Here is a 10,608-nt window from a genome sequence, read left to right as displayed (position 1 = left end):
TGAATTTTGATGTAATCTTTTAAATTACAGTATTAGAAAAATAAGGTTTTCTTTTAAATAGAACATACCTATTATTAAATATAAAAAAATATGTGCATACATAAGATACAATGGGTAATTATAATCACATTTGTATGGTTGAACAGGCACAAATAAAATTGAAAAGCGCTTTGGGACGTCCTCCCGACGTGAAAAGCGCTATATCAAATGCAAGGATTATTATTATTATTATTATTAAAAGGTACATTTGAGTGTCCTTACATTGTGACGACACTGCAATCCAATTTTTAAATCTGTATGTGCATGTTTGAAAGCAAAATGTGGATATGCACCCAAAACTGCAATGACCCCGTGTGTATATGTACAGTTTGTGTATTTTGGTGGAATGTACACCCATGAGATAAGAATCCATTACAGTAATATCAAATGTGTCAGATTTGCGAAGTTTGAATTGATTGTCACAGAGTTAAATTACCCCAAAATAATTGCCTAAACTATGATTGTTTTCTTACTGCGGAGTGTTTAACTTCTATTCATAGTCTCTTTCTTCTTGCTCAACTTTGATTAACTAAGATTCTTCATTGCAGAAAACTGCAATTGCAACAGATGATTAACCGATTAAAATTCTGCTCCTGTACTTTTAGAGAACTCGTGTATTTCTTCCACCGCCTTTTTGTGATTTGAGTGTGAATTGACATTACCTGTGGTTATTCTGTTTCAGAGAGTTTATAAGCAGCAACCCAACAGCAACATATTCTTCTTGACAGATAAGACAACAGCTCTGACTGAATGTAAACGTAAGTTGATTCCTTAAGGCTTATTTGAAAATGGGAGAGTAGGATGAGTGTTTCGGGGGTAGAGCTGAAGAGAGAGAGAGAGAGAGAGAAATACGTGCACAGCGGAAACTACCTTTTGTCGATTCATGTAAAAGTTGGGAGAGTGATGAGACATACACTTGTTTTAATGATATGTAGCTAAATAAAAAAAGATCATTTGTTAGGATTTTTTTCTTTGTCACTTTTATCTTACTCTTGCCCATCACTTTTGAGATCAGGGTGAAAGTGTCTGTCGGAGTCAAATATCTTGCTTTTTCTTCCTGTCACCTCCTCTCGCCTCTTACATGTCCTGCCCCCAAAAGATAATGATCCCTCACACCTGTGGGCAAAAGATGAAATAGATGCCAATCTTGCAGCAAATTTTCTGATCTATTTTTAGAATCACAAAAATAGGTTTTAAACATTTAATTAGTTTGGTCATTTTGCATTAAATGTTGTGAAAATGGCCATTTAACTTTGAAGTCCTCATTTTGAAAGATTACCTTGAAGACAGCTGGGTCCTGTGCAATATTGTCACGGAGGTTATGTAAATTCACAGGTGCATTTGATGAGTTGAAGAAAGAACACCAAGATTTGGAAAACCCTGATAAAATGATGAAGTAACAAAGCAGACTCTTGATATTTCGTTATTCCTTGAAGACCGTTCGGTAAATTGAAGCAAAAGCACAAAATGTGCGGAATTTGTTGTGTATTAATTTTCACTCCACAAAAAGATGCCGCCGATCTTTTGGAAAAGGGAGTGCTACAAAACCTTCAAAGAAGAGGTCCAGACCACAGCCAACAACTATCCACAAGATTGTCCGATTTGAACTACAACTGTTTTTTCTCTAGTCATGTGCTGCATTTGAGAGGTACTTTCAGCCCTCAGCCCATGCAAGATGCGCAAGGAAACCTTTTCCTTTGGAATGGAGAAGTCTTTGGTGGAATAGAGGTCGGAACTGAAGACAATGATACGCAGATTATTTTCCAGCATTTAACGTCAGCTAAGAGCGAAGACATTATTCTCTCCGTTTTGTCATCCATTCGCGGACCATGGGCTTTTATGTATTACCAACCATCCAGTCATTGTTTGTGGTTCGGTCGAGACTTTTTTGGTCGCCGTAGTTTGCTGTGGCGGTTTAAGAATGATGATAAAATATGCCTTACTCTTACATCAGTGGGTACATTAGTCCCAGGAAATGGAGACGAGTCTTGGCAGGAAGTGCCAGCAGGTGGAGTTTACAAAATCGACCTCCAAAAGCAGTCCAATGGTGACTCCTTATCAATAATGTGGTATCCATGGAAACATCCATTAACTGAACATGAAGCCAGAAATGAAGAAGCTCAGTTTACTGACCAACTACCAAGTTTTGTTTCTGTTTGTTTGAACGAATCAAAACTTTTCCTGAGAGCGCCAGTCACTCCCATGAATGATAGTATTCCAGAATTTTGCATCAATACTGAAGATAGTGAAACACCTTCAATAAATGTTGAACTTTTTCTTGCAGATGAACATAAAAAGAGATTAGTCCATCAGTTTACCAATGTCTTGAGTGAGTCTGTTAGACAGCGTGTGTTATGTTTGCCAAGACACCAGGATCTCTCTGGCTTCGAAGTTCATGCCACTGTTTCTGACCCAGCAAAAGTTGCTATTCTCTTTTCTGGTGGTGTTGATTCTATGGTTCTTTCAGCCCTCGCTGACCACCACATTCCTCCAGGTGAACCTATCGATCTGTTGAATGTAGCCTTTAAGCAACAAGAACCGAAAAGACAGAAAATCTCAACAAAGAAACAAAAAAAAGAGAAAGGCGTTTCCACCGCTGCCCATCAGGTGTCTCTAAACTGTGACTCCAGCAATGCTGAAGAGAAGGCCTCTTTTAATGTACCTGATAGGATCACTGGTCTGTCAGGTTTAAAAGAGTTGCAAGCCATAAACCCGTCTAGAATGTGGAATTTTGTAGAAATCAACATCGATTTAGAGGAGCTGAAGGAAATGAGACGGCAGCGGATTTGCCACCTGGTGCAACCATTGGACACAGTGTTGGACGACAGCATTGGTTGTGCAGTGTGGTTTGCTGCCAGAGGTGTTGGCACCATTTTGTGCAATGGAGAAACCCAACCATTCACCAGTACTGCAAAGGTGAGGTAATAATCTGTTGAAAGTTATAATTGCATCCATAATTTCAAATGTAAAACTCACGTGCAAAGTCAGTTGACGGAATCCTTTGTGAAACAGTCACATTTAATTGTTGCATTTGGTGCTGTTTCCTGCTACGATTTTAAAGTAATGGCAAGTTAAATTTAAGAAAGGTTCAATGGTAAGCATGCACACGCCTTTAATATTCTCACATACTGTACTTCCTTTGTGTATTTCAATTTCTAAGTTGTTTCTCAGTATTCACCTCACATCAATGCAGATTCGCAAGAATGCTGAAATTACTTACTGGTGCGCATTGGTTTAAAATGCTACGTTATTAGACTATTTTATATTCCAGGACTTTATTGCGCAAATTCATCAGTATATAAGGTTTGTGTTTGATTAGCACACAGAATGTTAGATGGAAAGTGTCTACTTAACGATCCAAACTGATTCTCTTTCCATCTGGTTCAACAGTGGATCTTTTTTATTAAAATGATGTTTCAGATTCTTGGCATGAACATGATCAGCACATTTGAATGTGTATTTTGGGTTTCAGGTGGTGTTGACTGGTATAGGAGCCGATGAGCAACTTGCAGGTTATTCCCGCCATAGAGTTTGTTACAAGGTGTCGGGGTTTGAGGGTCTGATCAAAGAACTGGGGATGGAATTAGGTCGTATCTCCTCGCGTAATCTGGGAAGGGATGATCGAGTTATCGGAGACCATGGGAAAGAAGCCAGGCAAGTCTTTGGCAGCTTCTGCAAGTCTGTTTAGAAGCTCAAACCTATTACAATTCACATTATTTCAATTATTCCGATAATGTCACTCTGCAATCTGAGAGAAACTAGAGAGACCCAATAGGAGGCAGAGTGGTCTTGAACTCAACATATTCACCGAATGGATTTGAGAATCAATTCAACCATGAGAGATTAATTTAAAGATTCCCATGACAGCTGTTGAGTCTGAAATAAAATTTGCAGGTAATCTCAATCTGTTTTATGCTGAATATCAATTTACATCATCAAATATCCAAATCATTCTGTACAAAATCTTACTTAGAAAGTTATAAGAAGAGTTTGGGAAGTGGATACATAACAGAAGTGAAATTTTTTTGTCTAGGTTTGTCACTCAGGGTAATGAGTTGATTGCTCTTAATAAGGTCTCTGATATATTTATGTGAAATATCATCTAACATACTATGTCTCTTACAATGGGAAGGATTATTGGTAATGTGACAGCAGGAAACTGTTGTAGTAGGTTGTAAAATTCCATAACATTTTCTGGATGCAGACAGAATACTAGATATTTTTATTGGAATAAATGGAATAGAGTGGCAATCCCAACACGTTTTTCCATTTTGGACTTGGCAAAGGATTTGACAAAAAGCTATATGTCCACTTTTAAGTTTCACCTGGCGCTTTGCATTTCTAGGAATACACTTCACACAAATTCTCACTATTTCAATCTTCAAGTGTCATCGACCGTGCATAATGCTTAGTGAGTTTAGTTTTAACATTTCTGTCTCATTTCAGGTTTCCCTTTTTGGACGAAGCAGTTGTTTCTTTTCTAAATGCACTTCCTGTGTGGGAAAAGGCAGACTTGACTCTGCCCCGGGGGACTGGTGAGAAACTGCTTCTGCGATTGGTCGCAAAAGAACTGGGTCTCACTGCCTCTGCTTTTCTCCCAAAGAGAGCGATGCAGTTTGGGTCTCGAATTGCAAAAATGGAAAACCACAATGAGAAAGCCTCTGATAAGTGCGATAGGCTACTTCAGCGCTTGGTGGATTAGTCCATTTGTATAAATTTAGCTTCTTCACATCAATTTAAGGAAAGATAGAAACTATACTATCCAGTGAATCTACCTTTGGCACAATTTCAGGTACAAATACTGTACATACTCTGTACAATAATGTATAAACCGTACATTATTTTCTTTAACTGTACAATTAAATAAGACTGTTCTGTGGGTAAGGGAAATCTAGGAGAAAGCCATAACAGAATTTTATTGTGGAGTATTCAAATGTATATTTTCATATAAAAAAATGTAATTGAAAAGATTTGTTTTTCTGTTCAAAGCAACCCAACCGACTCTAAATTTCACTGAAATGACAGTTCCTGAAAGAAATAACTTTGAAAGCTTTTTGATCACTCATATTCAAAACCAATTACATGGAAATTCTTGGCTTTTTAATGCATTTATATCAGGCACATCCATGTGTTGAATCTTAACAATCTTTCAATAAGGAATGCTGGTTTTATTATTCTTTTTAAACTGATACAGTACAATTTATTTAATTTTTCTGAATGATTCCTCTAGTGATTTCCATAGAATTTTTCATATTTGGATCATTGATACTCCTAATCATAAGGTATTATCCATCATAGAAACCACGTCTAACTCCAAAGAACAGAATTCTGCCATGAGTACGATCTGTGATGGGGATTTCAGGTACAAGTCCATGTGCAAACTTAATGCTGGCAATGTCTGTCGACGATGGAAGATGCTTTTTGGTACTTTATAACCGCTTATAAAGCAACTTGAAAGCTTAAGCTTTTATACCTCAAGGTAGCAATTGTTCGTAATAACACCACTACCAATCTTACAAGTGCACAGGAGCAATTGTATGTAAATGACATGAGCAATCTACAGCTGTACATTCCTGCTCTCATTTCACAGATTCTGTGAACTTCCTGCTTCTACATTCATTGCATGGTAACAGAACTAAATTAATTTTAAAAATAGCAATTCAAATATATCTTTATAAAAGTATTCAGCATAAAATCACAGGGTAATTCCAGGGCTCCAGAGGGGCTTCAGGTTATAATTGCCATATTCAGTTCCTCTCATCAGCGAAAGTGCAAAGTAGTTTAGTTCTACATTATTTTTTCTGTGCACAGGAACAGTTTAAAAGCACTGAATGGAATGTTGCTGCTTGTATTAAGCAGTTGTATCTTGACGCTTCTGAAAATATTTGTTACAGTCAATGTATGATGGAAGATTTCCGACATCAAAGCGCCCAGATATATGTTGAGCAAAGACTGGCTTTCTGCAATGTAGGAAGAAAAATGGATGCAATGTAAATGTTAAATGAACTGTGAAATGATCACTGCAAAGCAACAACTTACCTCGTGTGGACCCAGGATAAGAAGTTTCCAGGTGCATCCTTCTCTTCCAAGGGTGTATTCTGTTGAATGTTAAAATATAATGGGTCTGAAGATAGGTTGTTGCATTGTGGAAATTTGCAATATTGTACACCTGGTCAATATTGTACACCAGGCCTGATGAAAAGCAACAATGTAGACATTTGGTTTCGCATCAACTTTAAATACTGGTCAAATACTAAACAGCTATTCATTTATACTGTTTTTAAATGTTTCCCACTTTTTATAGTCTCTTCATCAAATCCCATGTTGGAGACAGCAGCACAAGTTTCCAATTTACCACTAAGTAAAATAGTTCAGTGGCTATTCAGAATCGATTGTTGAATCATAGTCTTGATACTTTCCAACCATCTGGGAAGCTAGTTATTGATTTAAAAATCAGGTTTTAGCTACTTTTCAACTACCAGCAATTCCTTACCTGTTTTTCTTGAAGAAATTTTGCAATCAATGGAATTGTGTTTTTTGAGTACACATAAAAACAAGGACACTGGAAAAGAAATAGATATTCTATTTACTAATTTAAATACTAACATATTTGCATTTAATACAGTAAAATCTTAACCAAAAATTCAATATTATAACCAGTTACTTGAATATCATTTCATACAAACTGGTGTGTGTGCCTGAGTGTTTCTTTTTGTACAACATGTGGTCGAGGAACGTGTCAATTTACAATTTATGAAAATATTAAACACTCACTGCTCTGCGAGATGTTGTTTGGGTGGAGCTGGGTTTTTCTTTAAATGCAGTGACTTTGAAGTTTTCGTCGACTTCTAAAATCCCAAACTTTGTAGTTTCTGTTGAGTGTAGAAATAGTGTTAGATTTGTTTCCCTATAAGTCAGTTTCAAAAAGAGTGGGGCACTTTAATGATACATTTAGAATGGGAGAAAAAATGGGTAAATTGAACTCAATGGATTGTACTTTCAAAGAGCCAGAACACATATTAGGCCAAATGGCCTTCTGCGCTGCAAATTTCTGTAGTTCTATTTTGAACCAACCTTCATCTTTGCACAAGTAAGACAGAACTAGATTGCTGTCACAATTAGTCTTCTGTAGCTCAACAAATTTTGTGATGACATCTGAGAGGCTGAAATCATCATAGAATAGTGTGTCACTGAGGAAGGTACAATAACACAGAATTGGTTATCAGAAATAGTTATTAAAATATTATTTGTTACAACTTAGAGCACGCAATAAAATAACATGAAATAGTCATGTTCAATTTTCAGTTTTTAATTTTCACTTTTATTCAGAGAGGTACATTTAACAACTAAAAAGAAACCAGATTTTAAGCAAAACTTTCAAGTGATTATTTTACACATTTTATTTTGGGAGTGGTAAAGTCAACCAAAATGTGCTGCCAAATTTTAGAAAAGAAAACTTTGAAACTTGAAGGAATGATTTGGAGAGAAGCAAAATTGGAAAATAAATAAAAACCTTTTTAAACAACAACTTGAATTTATACAGCCTCCTTCGTGCAGGTTATCATCTCAGAGCGCAAATGAGTGGCAGAGCTGGACAACAATTTAAACTGACAGTGAAAGTTTGTGGATCTATTCCTTAGAAAAGGAGTAATATAGAGGAACAAATATCTCAGTGGCTAAAAGAGTTTAAAAAATTAAAGATACAAATCAAATCTCAAAAAGAATCTTAACTGAATGTGTAATAGAAAAAGTAAGATAACAGAAAGGTAAATTATAAACAGCAGCAAGAAAAATTAAAAAAAAATTCAGCTAATGCATATAGTATACAGGGGACTCAAGAACAGATAAGTTGGATAGAAATTCAGTATACTCTTTCTTTAATTCTGTATTCTCCCTTAAATCTATTTCCATTTATTACAATGGACCTCTGTGTCTAGCAACCAGTGAGATGCAAGGATGTTCCTCAAAACTACCAAACAGTTCTAAACCATTTCTATCTCATTGTTTCATGAATTTTCAAATTACTGCAACAAACTATTGCCACATACAAAAACCTAATGAATTTGCCCAGTTTTAAAATCGACAAATGCCTAAGTCCCAACTGCATGTGGCTGTACAAGTGCTTCTACCACCTAGTTCTATGTTAATTGCTTACCCGCCAATAACCAATATGTGATCATTGATGTTAAATTTATCAATTGCAAGTTGCAGACAAGCTATGGCACCCAACCGTTCCTGTAAGGCGAGGGGAAAAAAATTACAGTTAAAATCCTTAGTTCAGAATAAAATTTTACTAGGTACAGTTTAAATAATTCAAATTTGTAGGTGCACAATGTAAACGGTTTCATTCATAAGTTTTAAATTTAGAACAGTTAAGCAAAATTTTGAACTAATAAAAACTTCTTTCTCTTTCCCCTTTAGCCTTTCTGTACAGTAGTTTTGGTTGATGTTTGAAACAAACAGGCTTATAATACTTTTATCCAGAAGTTATCCCACACATAATGTTATGAAACAGCATCTTTGTTAAAATAAATAATCTTAGTTGTATCTCTTCCCTATTGGAAGCTGAACAACACCTTCACTAATAGTGTGTCCTTTCTTAAAGTTTGATTTATCCATTGTGTTTATTGCGAGTTCGGTACTCACCTCATTCCTTCTTGTTCCATCATTCAAAACTTGAACCAGTTTAAATTCTTTTGCCCAATCCTGAAACCTCTCATAGTAGAGATCGTTTGTCTGAAAGAAATAATAATCCTCACTACTGCTTCGGAACTCATAGAGATGAAATCTTTTTGCTCAAGTAGAAGTTGCGCCTTGCACAGAGAAGTACGAAAGCCATGCTATTTAGTTCTACAATAACATTTTTTTCTTTTAGTGGGGGATGAAAAAAATATTTGCTACCCTTTGTTAAACGTTATGCTCAGGGCCTCACCGCAAATATCCCATTACTCCTACAGACCAAATAGCAGTAATAATAATCCTTGCATTTTGATATAGCGCCTTATCACCTCTTCCAGGACGTCTCAAAGCGCTTCACAGAGTACACTGTAAAGTGAATTGACTGTAGATTTTGTCGGGCAATCGCCCACAAAACAGCGGTGGATTGATTGTAATATTAACGTTAACGTTACTAACAAAACCAGCAGAAAGAGCTCCGTGACTCGGACCGCCGAGCGCTTATTTTCGTTCGCCAGCACAAGTGTTTGGGGACTGAATCAGCATTTAACGTTAACAACAACAACAACAAACAAACAAACAAGCAAACAAACAGCAATCCTTTGCGCGATTCGGTGTCGAGCGAGAGTTTTCCCGAAGGGACGCAAGTCGAAGCGTGAACGTGTTATTCGTTTTCCTACAACAACGTAAACCGCGTCAATAGCGCCGCCGTCCTCCTCGACGGCCGCCATCCAGTGACTGATGAGCGGCCGGGGCCCAACCGGTAGAAGCGGCTTGGGGGTGCCCAGGAGGGGCCGCAGCTCCACCGTGGTCTGACTCTGGAGGTCACGGTTCAGCCTCGTGCCATAACCAGCTGCCAGTATGATAGCCTTCATGACACCCAACGCCGCTCTGGTCCTGGGCTCTGCTGGAGAACACACTCCCGGTCAACCGCTGCTCTGCACACACGGAAACCACGTTACACACTCGGTCAATACAGACTGATGTCACTCTCCTCCCTCCCCCACTCCCCCACTCCCCCCTCCCCTCCCCCCGGGCTGTCGCTGTCACTCAACTTCAACGCTCTGCTCCTCGCTGACCCCGGAACCGGAACTTCTCCCTCGACCTCTCCCGCCCTCCCGCCGCCCAGAGCCACGTGGTCGATTGGCGTCGTCAGGGCAACCGCGTCCCGGAAGCGAGAAGAGCTTCACCTTCACAGCACAACAGAGCGCAGGTTTTACCCCCTCACACACACACACACAGGCTTCACCCCCTCACACACACACTCACACACACACACACAGGCTTCACCCCCTCACACACACACTCACACACACACACACAGGGCTTCACCCCCTCACACACACACACACACAGGGCTTCACCCCCTCACACACACACACAGGGCTTCACCCCCCCCCCCCCCCCCCACACACACACAGGGCTTCACCCCCCCACACACACACACAGCCTTCACCCCCCCCCCCCCCCACACACACAGGCTCTCACCCACACACACACACACACACACAGGCTTCACCCCCCACACACACACACAGCCTTCACCCCCCCCCCCCCCCACACACACAGGGCTTCACCCCCCCACACACACACACACACAGGCTTCACCCCCTCACACACACACACACACAGCCTTCACCCTCACACACACACAACCCTCACACACACAGCCTTCACCCTCACACACACACACCCTCACACACACAGCCTTCACCCTCACACACACAACTCTCTCACACACACAGCCTTCACCCTCACACACACACAACCCTCACACACAGCATTCACTTTCACAGCACCGGTTCCAACATATCAGAGCACAACACAGCCTCCATCTTCACTCCACAAGATAGAGCAACACAACACTGCGCAACACCGACTCCAACACAACAA

At 39.2% G+C, this 10,608-nt stretch overlaps 3 protein-coding genes across 4 annotated transcripts in view; 2 read left to right on the top strand and 1 right to left on the bottom strand.

Moving 5' to 3' along the window:
• Positions 1–1,508, top strand: part of LOC121849390 (ASNSD1 upstream open reading frame protein-like) — a 4,465-nt gene extending 2,957 nt beyond the window's left edge. Inside the window, exons 3-4 of the mRNA XM_042336241.1 lie at positions 722–797; positions 1,375–1,508. Of these exons, the coding sequence (XP_042192175.1) occupies positions 722–797; positions 1,375–1,439 (141 nt within the window). The 3' untranslated portion in view covers positions 1,440–1,508. The remainder of the gene's footprint in view (positions 1–721; positions 798–1,374) is intronic.
• Positions 1,455–4,869, top strand: asnsd1 (asparagine synthetase domain containing 1). Its single transcript, XM_007890136.2, has 3 exons — positions 1,455–2,955; positions 3,512–3,693; positions 4,486–4,869. Exons 1-3 carry the CDS (start codon positions 1,507–1,509, stop codon positions 4,739–4,741), a joined length of 1,887 nt encoding a protein of 628 aa, XP_007888327.2. The 5' UTR covers positions 1,455–1,506; the 3' UTR covers positions 4,742–4,869.
• A 221-nt stretch (positions 4,870–5,090) lies between these two features.
• zgc:136439 (uncharacterized protein LOC678627 homolog) lies at positions 5,091–9,725 on the bottom strand. Of its 2 annotated transcripts, XM_007890134.2 has the most exons (8): positions 9,396–9,725; positions 8,686–8,775; positions 8,195–8,274; positions 7,114–7,229; positions 6,814–6,911; positions 6,533–6,601; positions 6,079–6,137; positions 5,091–5,999 (listed from the first exon to the last, which is right to left on the bottom strand). In XM_007890134.2, exons 1-8 carry the CDS (start codon positions 9,588–9,590, stop codon positions 5,891–5,893), a joined length of 816 nt encoding a protein of 271 aa, XP_007888325.1. In that variant the 5' UTR covers positions 9,591–9,725; the 3' UTR covers positions 5,091–5,890. The 2 variants fall into 2 exon arrangements, with proteins under 2 accessions (XP_007888325.1, XP_007888326.1); XM_007890135.2 differs by lacking the exon at positions 6,079–6,137 and having other exon boundaries at positions 5,898–5,999.
• Between the last annotated feature and the right edge of the window lie 883 nt (positions 9,726–10,608).

This window comes from Callorhinchus milii, unplaced genomic scaffold (assembly GCF_018977255.1).
Source record: "Callorhinchus milii isolate IMCB2004 unplaced genomic scaffold, IMCB_Cmil_1.0 Scaffold6, whole genome shotgun sequence".
Classification (NCBI taxonomy): Eukaryota; Metazoa; Chordata; class Chondrichthyes; order Chimaeriformes; family Callorhinchidae; genus Callorhinchus; species Callorhinchus milii.
This window is presented reverse-complemented; position numbering and strand designations above follow the sequence as displayed.